General features: G+C 61.9%; 1 protein-coding gene across 3 annotated transcripts; it reads left to right on the top strand.

Moving 5' to 3' along the window:
* The first annotated feature begins 276 nt into the window (after window positions 1-276).
* On the top strand, window positions 277-17,247 carry CCDC88B (coiled-coil domain containing 88B). Of its 3 annotated transcripts, none has more exons than XM_032357429.1 (27): window positions 277-537; window positions 1,626-1,688; window positions 3,618-3,760; window positions 3,910-4,021; window positions 4,252-4,310; window positions 4,399-4,482; window positions 4,580-4,723; window positions 4,926-5,071; window positions 5,196-5,277; window positions 5,431-5,589; window positions 6,151-6,297; window positions 6,481-6,589; window positions 6,768-6,904; window positions 6,988-8,118; window positions 11,033-11,160; window positions 11,237-11,354; window positions 12,108-12,203; window positions 12,289-12,429; window positions 12,953-13,209; window positions 13,551-13,694; window positions 13,898-14,084; window positions 14,228-14,373; window positions 14,588-14,686; window positions 14,857-15,023; window positions 15,488-15,694; window positions 15,850-15,918; window positions 17,091-17,247. In XM_032357429.1, the coding sequence occupies exons 2-27, from the start codon at window positions 1,649-1,651 to the stop codon at window positions 17,144-17,146; spliced, it is 4,308 nt and encodes a 1,435-aa protein (XP_032213320.1). In that variant the 5' UTR covers window positions 277-537; window positions 1,626-1,648; the 3' UTR covers window positions 17,147-17,247. The 3 variants fall into 3 exon arrangements, with proteins under 3 accessions (XP_032213320.1, XP_032213319.1, XP_032213321.1); XM_032357428.1 differs by lacking the exons at window positions 277-537; window positions 1,626-1,688 and adding exons at window positions 3,150-3,299; window positions 4,106-4,175; XM_032357430.1 differs by lacking the exons at window positions 277-537; window positions 1,626-1,688; window positions 14,857-15,023; window positions 15,850-15,918; window positions 17,091-17,247 and adding exons at window positions 3,150-3,299; window positions 4,106-4,175 and having other exon boundaries at window positions 15,488-15,642.
* Window positions 17,248-18,095: the final 848 nt, after the last annotated feature.

An 18,095-nucleotide genomic window follows, 5' to 3' on the forward strand; every position in this document is an offset into this window, starting at 1 on the left:
TGGGGAGGCTCGGCCCTCCCTTCCACTCTCCCCAGAGCCTCCCCGGGCCTGACTTGGCTGAACCAAGCCAGATAAGAAGGTTGAGGCGCAGCCGGGCCTGTGGGGAGTGACAGGTGTGAAAGCCATAGGGTGACACAGCGCCGGCCCCTGTAGCTTGAGGAAGGGTGTGCCGGGGAGGTGTTGAGCAAGGCAGGGGCCCTGGGTCGCGGAGGGGTTAGGCGCTGTCACCGTGCTTGGCTAACCGTGAGCTGGCGTTCTGGGAGGACTTCCTGGGCCGGAGTCCTTAGCGAGGCAGGGCTGCAAATAGAAGCTAAAATCCACTGGGGGTCAAATCTGGATGGACCGTTGATCTTATTAATACTAAAGATAACAACCACACGGGGGACCATTTAGTGAGCGCTTCATCTGGGCCCCAGCTCATGGAATCCTCCTAACAACTCTCCTAGAGGATTCTCGGCGTCTCTAGATGTGTCTCAGGAGGGTGGAATAGTGGCTGAGCTCTTCTGCTAACATGCCTGCACGCCTTCCCATTGCTGGGTAAGACCTGGGTCGCTGTGGCCATGAACTCCTTGCTCTTTACATGCCCACCCACTGCCTTCCTTTAGTTGGTTCTACCACTTAATAGCTGTGTGACTTTGGGCAAGTTCGTAACCTCTCTGGGTCTGTTTCCTCCTCTGTAAACTGGAGACCCTGAGTCCTTACATCCCATGTTAGTCCAATACAAATGAGTCAGTAAGCGCAATTTTTTAAAAAGACTTTATTCAGGGGTGCCTGGGTGGCTCAGTGGGTTAAGCTGTTGCCTTCGGCTCAGGTCATGATCTCAGGGTCCTGGGATCGAGCCCCACATCGGGCTCTCTGCTCAGCAGGGAGCCTGCTTCCCCCTGTCTCTCTGCCTGCCTCTCTGCCTACTTGTGATCTCTCTCTGTCGAAAAAATAAATAAAATCTTAAAAAAAAAAAAAGACTTTATTCATTTGACAGAGGGACAGAGAGAGAAGGTGCACAAGCAGGGAGGGGGGCATTAGGCATGGGAGAAGGAGTAGCAGACTCCTGGCAGAGCAGGGAGCTCGATGTGGGGCTGGATCCCGGGACTCTGGGATCAGGACCCGAGCCGAAGGCAGATGCTTAACCCACTGAGACACCCAGATGTCCCTTTATTTATTTATTTTAGAAAGAGAGGGAGAGAGAGAATCTCAAGCAGACTTTGTGCTGAGAGCGGAGCCTGACACCGGGCTTGATCTCGCTACCCCGAGATCATGACTTGAGCCAAAAGCAAGAGTCTGATGTTTAACCGACTGAGCCACTCAGATGTCCCCAGCGTGAAGTTCTTGTAACCATGACTGGCTGCCAGTAAGCCTGTGTGCCACGGTAGTTGTTACCCCATATTTCATCAAATGTAAGATGTCACCCATTGAAAAATAATAGATGCCACTCAGGGAAAAAAAGAATGCTGCCGGTTGACTATGTCCCAAGTCTCTTTCATCACTAGAACCTTTATTTTATACTTCCCGAAGGAGCTGTTTATGACTTAGACAGAAATTCTCATATGTAATTCGGAGGCACACATAAAAGGGAAAATAGAAGCAAAATAAATTGGTTTACGGTATTCGGAAAACTTCCCATTTAGACTCCGACAGAGACGGAGGCGTGATGTCTCTGTGTTTCGCCGCCACCTCCCCTGTGAGCCCTGGTGAGTCCTGCAGCCCAGCCCACCCCAACGATCCATCAGACAACTCTGAAGCCCGCAGCCCCAGAGTTGTCGCAAGCCAGCTTCGCTCTGGACTTCCGCTTGGGGAACTGTACCGATAAGTCTGGTTCTCTTCCCTGGGGCCTCGCACCCTTTGAGTCCCGGGGTTAAGGGAGTGCAGGCTCGGTTCTTGCCTCCAGGGCTTCCTTCGGAGCTGCTGACGCCCTTTCTGCAGGGTTTGCTGCTTCGAAGCATGGGCGTGTGCAGGCAATGACAACTCTGTTAGGACTGTGGCCAGCCGGGAGACAACTCTACCGTGTAACCTGACTTGGGAGATTTCAGTGGGAGCAAGGAAGTGTCTTGGAATTGATGACACAGGAATAATCTCTGACCTTCGTGCTGGGGGTGGGGGGCTTCCATCCCTCCGGAAGGAGCCCTTGCATATGCTGTTCCTGCTCTCTCTCTTCTCCCCTCTTTGCCTGCTTCACCCCATCATCCCCGGTCTCAGCTTCCTCACATGGCCCCCTGCAGGCTGCCTTCCCCGACCATCCCAGGAGTCAGTCCCTTCACTGTCCATGCACATGGTATAGCTGCAATATTACATTTGAGCGCAGGTGTGATTTGGGGGGGTCATCTCCCCAGTGAACTGAGCCTTGTGGGTGCAGGGACTTGGGGGCTTTCATTACACCCCAATATCTAGCTGTGTCTGGCAAGGCGCCGGCAGATGAAAGAATGAATGGAGGCGCCGTCGGGGAACTGGGAGGTCCTCCTGGCCTGTTTGTCTACAAGACATGCTGGGAGTCTCAGCAGTGCAGGGGTGGGGTAGGGGGGGTGAAGAGAAGACATGTTGAAGGCTTCTGCACTATACCCCTTCCTTCAGAGGCCAGAGTCCAGGCCACTTCTTGTTCAGAAGGGGAAATGGAGGCCTGTGAGGTCAGATGTCCTGTCTCAATCTGGTGTGCAGAGAGGATGGGGGAGGGTAGGGCGGAGGAGGGGGACTCACTCCTGGCTGGGGTTCAGAGGAGGTTTGTCGGGGTGGCAGCATCTGACCTCCCCAGGCTTCTGGGTTGGGAGCGGAGCTAGGGTGAGCTTGAGAAACACTGACGGGAAAGCGAAGCCGGGCATGTCAGAAGAGGCAGGTGTGAACGCCCCGACTCACCACAGGAGGCCCAGCGTCCTTGCAGAGGCCCTGGAAGACAAGAGGCCGAGGTCCTCTTCTCTAGTTTCAAGTTTCCAGAGGGGTGGGGGACTCACCCGCCATCGTCCCCTGTGCCAGGAGGGCCGCGGGAGTCGCTCCGGGATGGCCCTGAGCCCACCTTCCCCTGCTAAGCTCCGGGCCAGTTCTGTGGCCCTGCAGAGATGCTGAGAGGATGTGGGGTGGTGAGGTGGGGGCTGAGGCAGGACTCTGGGGGTGCAGAGGCCCGCCTGCTCCCGGAAGGAGGAAGCTGCAAAGGCTGTCTGTGGCTGGGCCTCGGGATCCCCAACCAGAGGAACTTCCTCTTCCTCTCCAGGCAGGTGTAGCTGCCACAGCGGGACCCACACCCTGACCGTGTCATGGATGGGGGCAAGGGGCCCCGAGTCAAAGACTTCCTGAGTGGGAGCCTGGCCACCTGGGTGAGGGGGCAGGTGGGAGGCGAGCGGGAAAGGGAAGTGAGCAGCCAGGACGGGCTGGTGCTGGGTTTGGAGGAAGGTCCAGCGGAGTGGGGAGGGGGTAGGGACAGAGGGCAAGGGTGGGCACAGATGTGGGGCTGGAGAAGTCGAGGTAGCTGTGGGGCTGGAAAAGGAGTCCAGACCCAGGGGCCAGGGGCATTCAGGGAAGAGGTGAGGAGGAGGCTGTGCGGGCTCAGGAGGCTGGTCAGAGGGGCTCGGGAGTCACTCTGCTGGTAGGGGAGTTCCTAACCCAGTCGGCTGACCTGGCTCCGTTCCCCACAGGCGCTGGGACTGGCCGGCCTGGTAGGAGAGGCCGAGGAGCCGGAGGGGGAAGAAGAGGAGGAAGGAGAGGGGCCCCTCTGCCCGGAGAAGAAGTTCTTGCATCTCAGCGATGGGGCCCTGCTCCTCCGGGTGCTGGGCATCATGTAAGAAACCACAGGCCAGCCTAGGAGTCCGAGGTGGCCCCTCCCACAACAAGCAGCTGGGAGGAGCCTGAGGGCTGGTGGGAGGAGCCTGGTTGGGGGAGGTGGGGCCTTGATTGTCCCCCCTCCCACCTAGCTCCCTGTGCCCACAGCGCTCCGAGTTCTCGAGGGGGACCTCGAGTAGTCGGTGGCCGAGACGGTCCTGCACCCCGGCGGGTGCAGAACCTGAACCACCTATGGGGCAGGCTGCGGGACTTCTACCAGGTGAGGGGCTGGGAAGGGGCGGCTGAGCCTGGGAGGCCCCCATGGGAAGGCCCCACTCCTAGGTCCTGTCTCCTTTGACCCCAGGAGGAGCTGCAGCTGCTGATCCTGTCGCCACCCCCAGACCTCCAGACGCTGGGGTTTCACCCCTTCTCAGGTGCTCTCTCCTACCACCCCTGCCTGCTTCTATCCCCTCGCCCCACCGCTAACTTTCTGTGGCTTGTGCTCCGCAGAGGAGGCGGTGGAGGAGTTGGAAGGCATCCTTCGGCTGTTGCTGGGGGCATCAGTGCAGGTGAGCAGGGCAGGGCAGGGTAGGGTCCAGCTCCGAAGGAAGACGTGGAGGCTTCCTGTGCCAGCATTTCCACCGCGTCTCCCCGCAGTGTGAGCACCGGGAACTCTTCATCCGACACATCCAGAGCCTCAGCCTTGAGATCCAGAGTGAGCTGGCTGCTGCCATCCAGGAGGTACTTGGGCTGGTCGAGAGCCTGGGACTGGTACTGCCACCTGGGGGCACCCTGCCCCTCTCCTTCCTCTGCTGAACTTCTCTCCCTACCTGCCCAGGTGACCCAGCCTGGGGCAGGAGTGGTGCTGGCGCTGGCTGGGCCCGAGCCTGGGGAGCTGGAGCCTCCAGAACTGGAGATGCTGTCTAGGAGCCTGCTGGGGACTTTGTTAAGGCTGGCGCGGGAGCGTGACATGGGGGCCCAGGTAGGAGGCACTGTGACCCAGGTGGAGGAATGGGACTGTGGCGCTCCAGATATGGGGGGAGGGTGATGGGGGTTGGGGCCCAGATATGGGGTTGGAGTTGAGGGTCTTCAATGAGCAGAGCTGCAAGTGCCAGATGTGGCTTGTGGTGACCGGGGGGCATGGGTTGGGTTACCTCTGGCTTCTGACCCTCTACTTCCTACAGCGGGTGGCTGAACTGCTGCTGGAGAGAGAGCCGGCCCCCTTGCTGCCAGAGGCTCCTGCCAGGGCTCCGCCAGAGGGCTCCTCCCACCACCTGGCCTTGCAGCTGGCCAACGCCAAGGCCCAGCTGCGGCGCCTGAGGCAGGAGCTGTGAGTACCCCAGTCTCGGATGCGCCCCGGAGGGAGAGGGGCGATTAGACGTGGATAGAGACGTGGTGGCATCGGGCCTGGGGGCTCTGGGTCCCCAGGACCCTCCAGCGTCCCTTTTCTCCAGGGAGGAGAAGGCGGAGCTGCTTCTAGACTCCCAGGCAGAGGTGCAGGGCCTGGAGGCCGAAATCCGACGGCTCCGCCAGGAGGTGCGCTCAGATGCTCCCTGCCGCTGCCGCATTCCCTAGCCCTCTCCTCACGCCTCCTCTGTCCCATCGCCTGCCCCCACCCGGGCTCCTTCCCCTCCCCTAATCCCTCTGGCCCGCGGCTGGCCGTCCCCAGCTCCGCACCGTCTGACTCAGGCCCAGACGCTGTCAGGACAGGCCAAGCGGGCCGAGTTGTACCGCGAGGAGGTAGAGGCGCTGCGGGAGCGGGCCGGTCGCCTGCCCCGCCTGCAGGAGGAGCTGCGACGCTGTCGCGAGCGGCTGCAGGTGGCCGAGGCTTGCAAAAGCCAGCTGGAGGTGAGACGGGAGGCGGGGCCTGAAGAGGGCGGGGCTCCGGGCGGGGCCTGGAAGCGGGGCTTGCTGGGGACCCAGTGGACCAGTAGGGGAAGCGACTTGGGGCCGGGAGAAGAAAGGTTGGGGTCTAATGGGCAGAGCAGTCGCGGCTAGGAGAAAGGGGTGAGGTGGTGTCTGGGGAGAGGCTGTCTGGAGAATGGGGCAGACGGAGAGGAGAGGTGGGGGCGGTAGGTAAGTGTAGGTCCTGGAGAGGAGGATGGGGCCGAGTGCTGGCGAAGAACCGTCTGGAGAGCGCCCTTCGCAGTGGAGCCTAGAGGGATGCCACCTTGGGAGGGGTTCTTGGGGAAGAAGGGGCCTGGCCTACATCGGAGGGGGCGGGGCCAGATGCTAAGGAAGTGGTACCTGGATGGACCCTGGAGAGGGAGGAGCACGTGGGAGGGAAAGGCGGGGCCTGGAGAGCAAGCGGGCGCCGGGTCGGATGAAGGAGGGAAGGCGGGGTCTGTGGCCCTGGGGTGCTTGGGGGGTTAGCATCACATCGCCACTTGTTTCTGCTCCCCCCACCAGGAGGAACGGGTTCTCTCCGGGACTCTGGAAGCTTCCAAGGTGCTCCTGGAGGAGCAGCTGGAGGCTTCTCAAGAGCGCTGCGCTAGGCTGCACGAGGCTCAGCGTGAGAATCTGCTGCTGCGGACCCGTTTGGGCGAGGCCCATGCGGTGAGATGGCCCGAGTGACCCCCAGTCAGTGTCATCTGTGACCCTTGGCGACCCCAGTGGTTCCCCCAGAGTTCTCTAGTGCTCCCTAGGACCCTTGACTCCTTGTTTTCCCCTAGTGATCTAGCCCACACGTTTGGCCTGGCCGTGGTGGGCAAGGCTTGTCTGACCCTGACCCGCCCCCAGGAGCTGGACACTCTGCGGCATCAGGTGGAGCAGCTGGCAGAGGAGAACGTGGAGCTGGAGCTGGAGCTTCAGCGGAGCCTGGAGCCGCCCCTGGGGTCTCCGGGGGAGGGTGAGTAGGGCCCCTGCGGAGGGGCTGAGACTGTGGGACTGGCTGCCTGTTTTCCTGCAACTCCAGTGGGGATGGCTTCTGACTTCATTCTCATCCCAAGGTGTTGGGGGTGGGGGGAGGAACCAGGGATCTTGGCAAAGGGTGCGGAGGGGTCCTAACCTCATCTCCCATGTCCTAGCCCCTGTGCCAGGAGCAGTCCCCTCACTTCATGATGAAGTGAGAGAGGCAGAGGCTGGGCGGTTGCAGACCCTGGAGAGGGAGAATCGGGAGCTTCGGGCCCTGCTGCAGGGGCTCCGGGGGCAGCCTGAGGGCCGGGTGAGTCCCCTCCTCCACCCATCCTAGTTGGTCCTTCCCTGCCTCCTCCTGGGGGCTTGACCCTTCCTCTCCTGTGCCCTCAGCACCCCCTGCTGGAGGAGCGGAGCGAGGACTCCTTGGTTCCTGAGCTGCATGCGGCTCCCCAGGCTTGCCTGGCCTCAGACGCGCGACCCCGGGATTTGGTTGGCCAGGTCGGGGATGAAGGCTCCGAGGCCTCGGGCCCGGCTTCCCCAGTACCAGACTCGGCCCTTGAGAGAGTAGCTGTGCTTCCCCAGGCTTCTGACTCAGACGCACAGGTGATACAAAGGCCCCTCCCGATGGCTGCCACCGCCCCCCAGACTTCAGACTTGACCCTCCAGGAATCAGGCTACGTTGGAGCAATACAGGAGCCCCTGGAGAAGGCCAGCCATGGAGCCCTTCTCCAGACTCCCAGCACTGTGGTGGCCCCTCAAGGTCCAGGGGTAGAAACTCAGGCCGAGCTGCTGGGAGGAGAGACTGGAGAGTCAGGGCCCAAAGCTCAGGTGCTGAGACAGGAGGGCCCTGCAAGCAAGCCTGGACCCTCAGAGCCCAGCCTCCGTGCGCAGCTGGAGGAGCAGGAGACCCTAGGCCAAGGGCTGGACCTACCCCAAGGGCAGAGAGAGGCCAGAGAGCATGAACAGAAACTGGAGGGGATGGTTGGGGACCCAGGCCAGCAAAATCCCCAGCAGAAGCCGGAAGGGGCCCTGGAGGCCCGGACCTGGGAAGGGCCCATCCCAGGGGAGATTCTGGCTGGTGATGTCCCTGAGCAGGAGGCGATGAGGGAGGAGGTGACAAGACTCAGGAGAGAGGCCGAGGCCCTTCGAGCGGAGCTAGAGGCTCAGGCCCGGAGGCTTGAGGCCCGAGGCACGGAGGTTGCCCGCCTCTCTGAGGAGCTGGCTCAGGCACGGAGGGCAGAGACGGAGGCCCATCGGGAGGTGGAGGCCCAGGCCCGGGAGCAGGCTCGACTGCGGGAGGCAGTGGAGGCAGCTGGCCGGGAGCTGGAGGCCGTGTCGCGGGAACGGGAGGCGCTGGTGGAGGCCCTGGCAGCCGCAGGCCGAGAGCGGAGGCAGTGGGAGCGCGAGGGGCCCAGACTGAGGGCCCGGGCGGAGGCAGCGGAGGAGCGGCTGCAAATGCTGGAGAGCGATGGCCGCCGGCACCTGCAGGAGGCTGAGAGGGAGAAGCAGGCCCTCCAGGAGGTATGTCCGGGCTCACAGCCTGGGGTAGGAAGTAGGGTTCTGGGCTGGTTGCTGGGGTTTGGGTTATCAATTCCATCAGTGGCCCCAGAGTGCTTGGCACCTACTGGGGCTGGAGAGAGGAAGGCAGAGTCCACCCCTGCCTTCCAAGAGGTGCTGGGCCCAGGACACTGGACTGATGGATGTCCCCTCTCTCTGGTGGGGCAGGCCGTAGGAGGAGACAAGAGTGTGAGTTCGGAGCCAGACCGCCTGGAGGTTCAGTCCTGGCTCTCAGACTGTGGGAGCCGACTCCCCTCCACCCTATTTCTCCTTCTGTAAAACGGGGGCGCTCTTCATCGCTGTCTCGGGTCTTTCGGGAAACCAAGGGCGATAACTGTGTGGTGAGCCTAGTTTATGCCGGGCAAAGGCTCAAGACATGTTAGTTATATTTTTAAAAGATCTATTTATTTATTTTGATTTTTGAGAGAAGGGGGAAAGGGGCAGGGGGTGAGGGTGAGGGCAGGAGTGAATGTCAAGCAACTCCAACACGGGGCTCGATCCCACGACCCTGAGATCATGACCTGAGCCGAAATCAAGAGTCGGACAGTTCACTGACTGAGCCATCCGGTGCCCCAAGACAAGTTGATTATTATTAATATTATTTTTAAGATTTTAAAATTTATTTGAGAGAGAAAGAGAGAGTGCAGGGGGAGGGGCAGAGGAAGAGGGAGACAAGCAGACTACCCACTGAGCAGGGATCCTGACCTGGGGCTTGATCCCAGGACCCCAAGATTATGACCTGGACTGAAATCAAGAGTCAGACACTCAAGCAGCTGAGCCACTCAGGTGCCCCAAGACCTGTTGCAAAGGATGCAGGAGGCCATGGGAGAGGGAGCTGGTGCTGGGGTGGAGGCAAGGAGGCTTCGGAGAAGGGTGTGAGGAACGGTTGGGCTCCCACTAGGTGGGAAGGGCACTTTAGAGGGAATAGCATGTGCGGAGACCTGAAGGCATTACAGATGCTCAGGTGCCTGATGGGTGGGGGGTTCACCAGCAGGTTCGTACTGGGCAGGGCGTCATCTTCCTTTCAAGCCGAGGAAGGAGTTGTGGTGGTTCTTGGGAAGGAAATGATCTCAATGACCTTTACATGAGGGCCATGACCTTTAAACCCAGCAGGGTGTTGAAGGGGGGGCCCGAGTTGCGAGGCCCCTCTGGGGAAGCGGAGGAGGCTAGGAGGTGATAGGAAGGGTGTTCAGGCCCGGGGCCCCGTGCTGCAGGGGTGGGGTGTGCACACTAGGAATCGAATCTTCCAGCTGAGCCGTTTCCAGTCTCATCCCTGTTGTCCAGATGAGGACCCTGAGATTCAGAAAGAAGGGGTCATTTGCTGAGAGCCCCCTCGGGCGGAGAGGAGCTGGAACACACTGTTGGGTTGAACCGGGGCTGGAACACACTGTTGGGTTGACCCGGGGTGAGGCGTCAGGCAGAGCAGGGCAGGGGAGTGGGGGAATGGGGGTGCGGGGGGAAGGTAGGTGGAGAGGGGGTCTCTGGGGTTCACTCTGTAGGATGTGACTGAGCCACGCCATCAGGCACACCCAGCTTCTGGCCCAGATCTCCGACCAGCTGGCTGTGCCGTTAGGGGCACGGTCCTTAACCTGTCTCGTGTTCTGGGAAGCTCGAATTCAGATGATCTGCCTTCCCGGTGACCGTGGAGAGCTGGGGGCAGCTGGGGAGTGGGGATGCCAGCAGGCGGGCAGGGCAGGTGAGGGTAAGGCGTGCTCCGAGGACTGAGGACTGAGCGCTAGAAGAGCCTGAGGACAAAGGGGAATTTTGTGAGATTTCCTGGGCAGAGCGGTTCTGGTGATGACTGGGTGTGGTGTAGGCGGAGGTGGCTAGACCGGGGAGGTCAGGGAACCTGAGGCCAGGCGGCCCGTCCCTGTGGGCTGGGTGGAGGGCAGGAGGTGCAGTGGGGGCAGGGTGCGGAGGACCTGTTCTGGGGTTTGGCCCGAGGTTCAGGTTTCTTCATGGGTACCACTGTTCTTTCTACCCTTAGCCCTTGGGTTCTCCTGGGTGTGGGCCAGCAGGCAGCAGGGCCTCATGGAACTCATAGTTTTTCCAGTGAGAGGCAGTGGCCAAGGGTGTCCAGAAGGACAGTCGCCCCAGGGGAGACTCGGTGGGGTTGCAAACCCAGGAAGGTCAGAGCAGCAGCGGTAGACTTGGTGTCCAGAGACAGGCTTTGGTGGGCAGCTGGTCCGAGTTGGCCCTGGCTTGTGGTTTCATCCTGCCAGGGCCCCCGCATCTCAGAATGGTTTGGTCTATCTCTGCATCCCGCTCTGCCCCCTTCCGCAATGGTGCAGCCCAACCGCCATAGGACTCCGGCCCCCTCTGAGGTTGGGCCTGACATTCACCCAGTTCCTGTCCTCTGTCCCCATCCCTCTGTGGCCCAGGGCACTCCTCCTGTCTGCCTCTTCCAAATCCCTCTTTCCCTCACGTGGCCAGCATGGCCTCATCACGGAGGACACGGCTCGCTGCCACTGGGCGCACGAGGAACCGTGGGCTCAGAGAGGTAAAGACACTTGACTGGCGAGTGTCTCTGACTCCTGGACCGTGGGTCTCCTTCCTCCGCCGCCAAGCTTACCTCCCAGCTCGTCCGCAGTCACTCTGAGAGGTGGCCAGGCTTTGTTCCCATTTTACAGATGGAGAAGTAGAAGGCCAAAGGGTTAAAGATCTTGGCCCAGGATGGGGCGCCTGGCTTGCTCCATCAGTAGAATACGTGACTGTAGATCTCAGGGTCGTGAGAACCTACTTATAAAGATATTTTCCTAGGGTGATGGAAGAAAGACAGAAAGCTAGGTCTCCAGATGCTATCTGGCCCTCCCTGGGGAAGGATGGGGGAGGGTGGTGGTCTTCCCTAACGCTCTGAGCCTGCTGTGCCTGCCCTCAGGAGCTGGAGAAGGCCGTGGTGCGGGGCCGGGAGCTGGGCTCCCGGCTGGAGCATCTGCAGAGCGAGCTGAAGCAGGCCGCCCTGGAGCGCCAGGAATTTCTCCGGGAGCAAGAGCTCCAGCACCAGAGGTGGGGTGTGGCCCCAGGGCAGAGAGGGGGCAGCCGGGGCTGGGGGAGGGGTCGGTGCCACGGCTTCTCCTGACAGGTACCAGGGCCTGGAGCAGCGGCTGGAAGCTGAGCTGCAGGCGGCGGCCACCAGCAAGGAGGAGGCCCTGAGGGAGCTCAAGACCAGGGCTCTGCAGCTGGAAGAGGAGCTGGTCCAGGTGAGGCGTGTGGAGCGCTGGCAGCCTCGTCCTACCCCGCCCTCCATCCTGCCTGCGCACATCCAGGGCTGCGCACGCTCCGGTCCCTCTAGCCCCGTGCTGGTCTTGCCCCTTGAGTTTTGGCCTGTCTTTTGCCTTGTGCCCCATTTGGGGGCGTCTTGGAGAGTGCCCCGTGCTTGGGGGTCAGGCGGACCCTGCCCAGGCTCTGGAGTCTTCTGGGGTCCTGGAGCCTTGTTTCCCTCATTCGTCTGGCGGACATACCCCAGTGGCTCTGCTTGGAGGTGCCGGCTGTGTTTCTCCAGGGCCTCACCGCTCCTGAGTGAGCTCAGTTACTGCCCTTTTTTTTGGCTGGCCATTGTTTCTGAGGCTCCCAGCTCAGGGCTCAGCTCTGGGGTGTGGGGAGCCCCAAGAACAGGCAAGGACACAGGTCACCATAACACGGGGTGTCAGGGGACAGCGGGCCCCCAGCAGAGCTCTTGGTGGGTGCATATGGCTTGGCTGGGGGGAAAGTGGCGTTGAAACCCGAGGCCCAGAGGAAAAGCAGGGTGGAGAGAGGCTGGAAAATGCTGTAGAACTGAGTGACACAGAGCAGGGCAGATGGAGAGTGACAGATGGAGCGTGGGGGTGGGGGAACCCACGATGGATGGGGCAGGGGCACGGCCGAAGGGGCGAGGGTCCCCTGGGTTAGGTTCTTGCACCATCCTCAGGCCTCCTCCACGCTCCCGCGTGACCTCCCGGGGCCTCTCCTTGCAGCTCCGCCAGGGCCCCGAGGGGCTGCGGTCGGACGGATACGCTGAGCCGAGGACCCCGGGGGCCCAGAGTGGGCGGCTCATCGAGGTGGAGCGCAGTGTGAGTGTCGCCCGTGGCGGGCATGGGGAGAGGGGTTTGGCCCAGTGGCCTGGCCCCTGCTGACCCCCCACTCCTCTCTGGGCAGAATGCGACGCTGGTGGCCGAGAAGGTGGCTCTGCAGGGGCAGCTGCAGCACCTGGAGGGACAGCTGGGGAGTCTGCAGGGGCGCGCCCAGGAGCTCCTGCTGCAGAGCCAGCGCGCCCAGGAGTATAGCAGCCGCCTGCAGGTGGGTGGCGGTCTGGGTGCCCCGTCCCCTGCCCTAGCTCACGCCCCCTTTCCTCTGCCACCCACTGTTTTCTCTGCCCTAGCTCCCAGCCTACCGCCTTTCCTGTTCCCTTGTGCCTGACCTCTGAACACCCTAATCGGCACCCCTCTTCCCTGCTCCTGCTCCCTTGTACTTGTCCCTTCTGGCCCGGTCTTCCCCCTTCCCCTCACCTCTGTGGTTTTGCTCAGCTCCATCCCTCTCAACAGCCAGCCCTTAGTCCCTACTGCTTTCCCTGCCCTTACCCTGCCCCGGCTTCCCCACCCCTGCCCTGTCCCCTCCACGGCCTGGCACCAGCACCCATCTCCGTGATACCGCTCCCCTCTCCTTGCCCACTAACCCTGCCTCTGCTTTCTGTTCCCTGTCGCCCCCGCTCCAGGGTTCTGCCTCTGTAGTTCTCTCTTGGATCCTCTGCCCTGCCCCTCGCCTTTTGCGCCCAGTCCCTTACCTCTTTCGGAACTGGGATCACACCCACTCCTCTGCCTAGGCTGAGAAGTCTGTGCTGGAGATGCAGGGGCAGGAGCTGCACCGGAAGCTGGGGGTGCTGGAGGAGGAGGTGCGGGTGGCGCGGCAGTCCCAGGAGGAGACCCGGGGGCAGCAGCAGGCTCTGCTTCGCGATCATGAGGCCCTGGCCCAGCTGCAGCGGCGGCAGGAGGCCGAGCTAGAGGGACTGCTGGTGCGGCACCGTGACCTCAAGGCTAACATGCGGGCCCTGGAGCTGGCCCACCGGGAACTGCAGGGCCGGTGAGCCTCCCCCAGACTCCCGGCTTCTCTCCCCAGCACCCCCAACCTGCGTGGAGCAGACTCCCTGGGTGGGTCTGACCGTCCCCTGCTCCCCTTGCCCAGAAGCACCACCACTCAACACAGCCAGCTCTGCTGCCATGGCCTCACGTGTGGCTGGGCTCTGGGCTGAGCTCACCCCAAGGCTCGTTCTTCATGGGCAGTGGTGGGCACCCCGCCAGCATTCTGCTCCTTGGCTTTGTTTGGGGGCCAGTGCTTAGGAGAGGGCGGACCCCAGAGAGTCTGGCCGCCCGCTTGCCCCGGCCCCAGGTCTCTGCAGCCCTCTCGGTCCCTGTGCATCCCAGGCACGAGCAGCTGCAGGCCCAGAGGGCTAGCGTGGAGGCGCAGGAGATGGCCTTGCTGGCAGAGCGAGAACGCCTGATGCAGGACGGGCATCGGCAGCGCGGCCTGGAGGAGGAGCTGCGGAGGCTGCAGAGCGAGCATGACAGGTACCAGCCCTGGCACGGGCCCTGCTGCTCTCGGGCCAGGTCTCTGTGTTCCTGTCTGTGAAGTGGGTTGGTGGTGAGTTAGACACTGTCCCTGTGGGATCCCGCTTTGGTTCCTCTCCCCCAACAGGGCTCTTCTGGCCCCCGTGGGAGGGCTGGGATGGGGACCGAGTGCCCTGGGAGAGCAACTCTTCCGGGTTCTGCAGGGCTCAGAAGCTGCTGGCCGAGGTGTCACGGGAGCGGGGTGAGCTGCAGGGGGAACGTGGGGAGCTGCGGGGCCGGCTGGCGCGGCTGGAGCTGGAGCGGGCCCAGCTGGAGGTGCAGAGCCAGCGTCTGCGTGAGTCCAACCAGCAGCTAGACCTCAGCGCTTGCCGGCTGACCACGCAGTGCGAGGTGTGGTGAGGGGTGGGCGGCGGCCTGCTGGGGGCTGGGGAGTGGTCCGTGGGGGGTTGGGCAGGGAGGGGGGATGGAAGGTAGCCACCTGGAGCCCCATTAAATCCCCCACCTGCCCTGCTGTCTGCCTGCCACCCCCCCAGCTGTTGACAGAGCTTCGGAGTGCCCAGGAAGAGGAGAACCGGCAGCTGCTCGCCGAGGTTCAGGCCCTGAGCCGGGAGAACCGGGAGCTCCTGGAGCGCAGCCTGGAGAGCCGGGACCACCTGCACCGTGAGCAGCGCGAGTACCTGTGAGCAGGCCATGGGGGGCCCAGCTCGGCTGCCCGGAGCGGGGGCGGGTCCCGGAGACCCCGTGCCTGCTCGTGGGGTGATGCCCAGGGAAAGGGCTGGGGCTGACCACCTGGGACTCAGGACAGCAGCGGTTCGCCAACACTGGATTAGCCCCAGTGTCCTGAGCCTCCCTCCTGCCTGGCCTCATGCCCGTGTCCTCCCTCCTGCTCACAGGGACCAGCTCAATGCGTTGCGCCGTGAGAAGCAGAAGCTGGTGGAGAAGATCATGGACCAGTACCGAGTGCTGGAGCCCGGGCCTCTGCCCCGGATCAAGTGAGGGGCCCGTCCACCCCCTGGAGCCGGGGATCCTCCCAGCCTCTGCCCCTGCCCTGCCCGCTCCAGGCCCCGATGAGGGTTTGCCTGGCTTTTGCCATCCCCAACGTGGCCCTCTTGTCCCTCCTTCCTCCCTGGCCTTACCCCCTCTTGTGCCCTCTTGCCCCCAGGAAGGGCAGCTGGTTGGCAGACAAGGTGAAGAGGCTGATGCGGCCCCGGCGGGAGGGAGGCCCCCATGGGGGGCCACGCCTGGGGGCCGATGGGGCTGGCAGCACCGAGAGCCTGGGGGGCCCCCCAGAGACGGAGCTCTCCGAGGGCAGGGAGGCAGATGGGACAGGTGGGTCTGGGGGCCAGGTGACCAGGATGGTCCCTACCCCATGTCTCCTATTCTCACCCTGGTGCTTGCCAACGCCCTTGGCTCTCCCTTCCTCTTGTGTACCCCGCTGGCCTTCCCTGTTGCAAGCCCCTCAGCTCGTGCCTCCCTCCTGCCAGCGCTGCCACTCATCCCATCCTGCGGGCCCGCAGCGCTGTTTAGGACCTCAGAGCAGCAGGGGACTTTAGCAAGAGGTCATTTATCCCAGGCCCAGGGAGGGGACATGCCTTGCCCAAGGTCACACAGTGGGTTAGTGTCAGAGCCAGCTCAGGCCAGCCTCCTGTCACCTCCCTCCTTCACCCAGACCTCACCCCTGCCTCTTGCAGCCTCCTTTCCTTGCCCTTTTGCAGCATCAGCCCGCTCGCCCCTCCGCTCTGCCCAGCCCCTCCCTGCACGGCTCCACACCCTGCCTCCCTATACCTTTGCAGGATCCCTTTCCCCTGCACCCATGCGCCGGGCCCAGAGCTCCCTCTGCCTTCGGGATGAGACTCTGGCAGGGGGGCGGCGGCGGAAACTCAGCTCGCGATTCCCGGTGGGGCGAAGCTCTGAGTCGTTCAGCCCCGGGGACACCCCCAGGCAGCGATTCCGACAGCGCAGGCCGGGCCCCCTGGGCGCGCCCACCTCCCATGGCAAAGGTGAGAGACCAGGGTCCCTGCTCCCATTTTGCTCTCTGGCTCCCTTGGACCCAGCAGCCCCTTGGCTTTCCCTCCTGTCCCTTGGGTCTCCGCACAAGCCCTGCCTACCTCTGCTCTGGTCCCCATGGCCCATTGGCTGCCTTATGCTCTCCCAGGACCCAGCGTGGGGTGGGATGGCTCTATCGAGACCCTGTCGGAACACAAAGCCGATGCTGACGGAGAGGGTGAGTGGGGGTATCTGGCCTGCCGGGGCCCGTGGTGCATCCACTCATCTACTTGACAGTGAGCCTTTACCGAGTGCCAGGGGATATACGCTAGGGATACAGCAGGGGATACAGCTGGAGATACAGCAGCGAGCATTCGGGTGCAGGAGGGAGATAGTAAACAATGTGCATAAAAATAATAATTATCTACAACGGCCCTGTCCAGTGGAAATAGGATGTGAGCTACATGTGTAATTTAAAATTTTCTAGTAGCCTCATCAGAAAAGTAAAAGGAGACTGGTAAAATTAATTTTTTAAAAAGATTTTATTTATTTATGGGGAAAAAGCCAGGGATAACAACGAGAGTGGGAGCAGGCAGGAGAGGGAGAAGCTGCTTCCCCACTCAGCAGGGCGTCCGATGTGGGACTTCATCCCAGGACCCTGGGATCGGGACCTGAGCCGAAAGCAGACACTTAATGACTGAGCCACCCAGGCATTTCCTTGGCTTTTTTTTTTTATGGCTTTATTTATTCAGGTAAAATTAATTTTAATAACATTTTATTTATCCCATTATACCTGAACTGTTACCATTTCAACCTGTCATCAGTGTGGAAACTCATTAATGAGCTATTTTAATTAATTCGTTATTATTAGTTATCCTTTATTAACGAGAGAGTTTGTATTATTTTTTTCTTGCTACGACCTTGAGCCCAGTGGCCGTTTTACACTCCGGCACGTGGAGGTTCAGATGGGCCACATCTCCCGTGCTTGGTCCCGCGCTGGGCAGCTCAGCCCCAGAATGTTAGGAGATGGCCATGCTCTGGGAAGGACGGAGAGCAGGGGGAAGGTCAGGAGCGCTGGGTGGGGCAGGTGGCAGTTTTGACTATAGTGCTCAGGGTGGTCCTGAGAGAGGAGGTGAAGTGGGAGCAAAGACTAGGAGGTGAGAGTTTTTCCTGTCAACATGCCTAGGGACAAGCATTTCAGGCAGAGGGAACAGCTGAAGCAAAGGTCTGGCAAGTTCAAGGGCAGGCAAGGTGGCCAGTGCAGCTGGAGGGTGGGGGGGCGGGGGCGGGGGGAGCTGCGGTGAGCTGCAAGGGGCAGTGGGAGGGGCAGAAGGTGGAGGGCCCTGGGGGGCCGCGTGGAATGCTGGGAGCTCCTGTGGGAGCGGGTGTGAGCTGAGCCTTCCCCTTCAGGCCTCGAGGTGCAGGAACCGGAGAAACGCCCTCTCACCCCTTCCCTCAGCCAGTGACGCTCTGTGGACTGGGGGCTTGGGAGTGCGGTCCTTTCACTACCGGAGTCCCAGTGCGGGCCTGTGGCCGCCCAAGAACTCAGGGATCCAGGCCACCTGGAGCCAGTCCTTGGACAAGGAGGCCTGGGCCCCCAGCTCCACCGATGCCTACCCTGGGGCCCTGAGATGGAGCAGGGATAAGCCTGTGGACAGAGGGGACAGCTGGTCCCCAGGAGCAGCTCCTCGCCAGGGTACTGGCTCTGCCTTGCGGCCCTCGCTGAGGAGGCCAGCTCTGGGTGACCCCCCAGCTGAAGGAGATGGGCAGAGGTGGGCACGAGAGCCCGCTGCCTGGTCTGGGCGGGGAGCCAAGGACCGTTCACTGGGGAGGGTGACCTGGGCCCCTCTCTGAGCTGTATCTGGGATGCAAGGGTCATGAGAATAAAGCCAGGATAAGACCAACTGAATTTGTGTTCTGTGTCTGCTGGCCGTATCCAGGAGTCCCAGGGCACCTGCGATGCACACAGCCGAAGTCTGTGTGGGCTGGGTTCCTCCGTGCCTGTGGGCTTCCTCACCCTGCCCAGGGCGGCAAAGGGAGATGGGCTTCGAGAGATGGGCTGGCTATTCGGGCTTGCTTGGATGTCCCAGTGGGCTGGGGAGGTAGGGTTCTGGGCAGCCCAAGTCTGGGCTCTGTCTTTGCTGAGAAGGCGGGGTCTGGGCTCCAGGGAAGCCCCAGATGCTCCACCCCCTCCTCCTTCTCTACTTTTACTTCTTCCTGCCTCCTCATCCTCTTTCCCCACCCCTCTAGGGTTGAGCTCCTCCCCAGTGGGTTCTCAGCCCAGTGGGATGTCACCTAGTGTCTCAGGCTTTCATGGAGGGACACAGGAGGTAGAAAGACATTGGTCTCTGACCTGGGCTTCTAGAACGACACCCAGGAAAGGGGCAATTAGGCTAGCTGGCAGGACGTGAGTCA

The sequence above is a fragment of the Mustela erminea genome, chromosome 9 (genome assembly GCF_009829155.1).
Source record: "Mustela erminea isolate mMusErm1 chromosome 9, mMusErm1.Pri, whole genome shotgun sequence".
In the NCBI taxonomy this organism is placed as follows: Eukaryota; Metazoa; Chordata; class Mammalia; order Carnivora; family Mustelidae; genus Mustela; species Mustela erminea.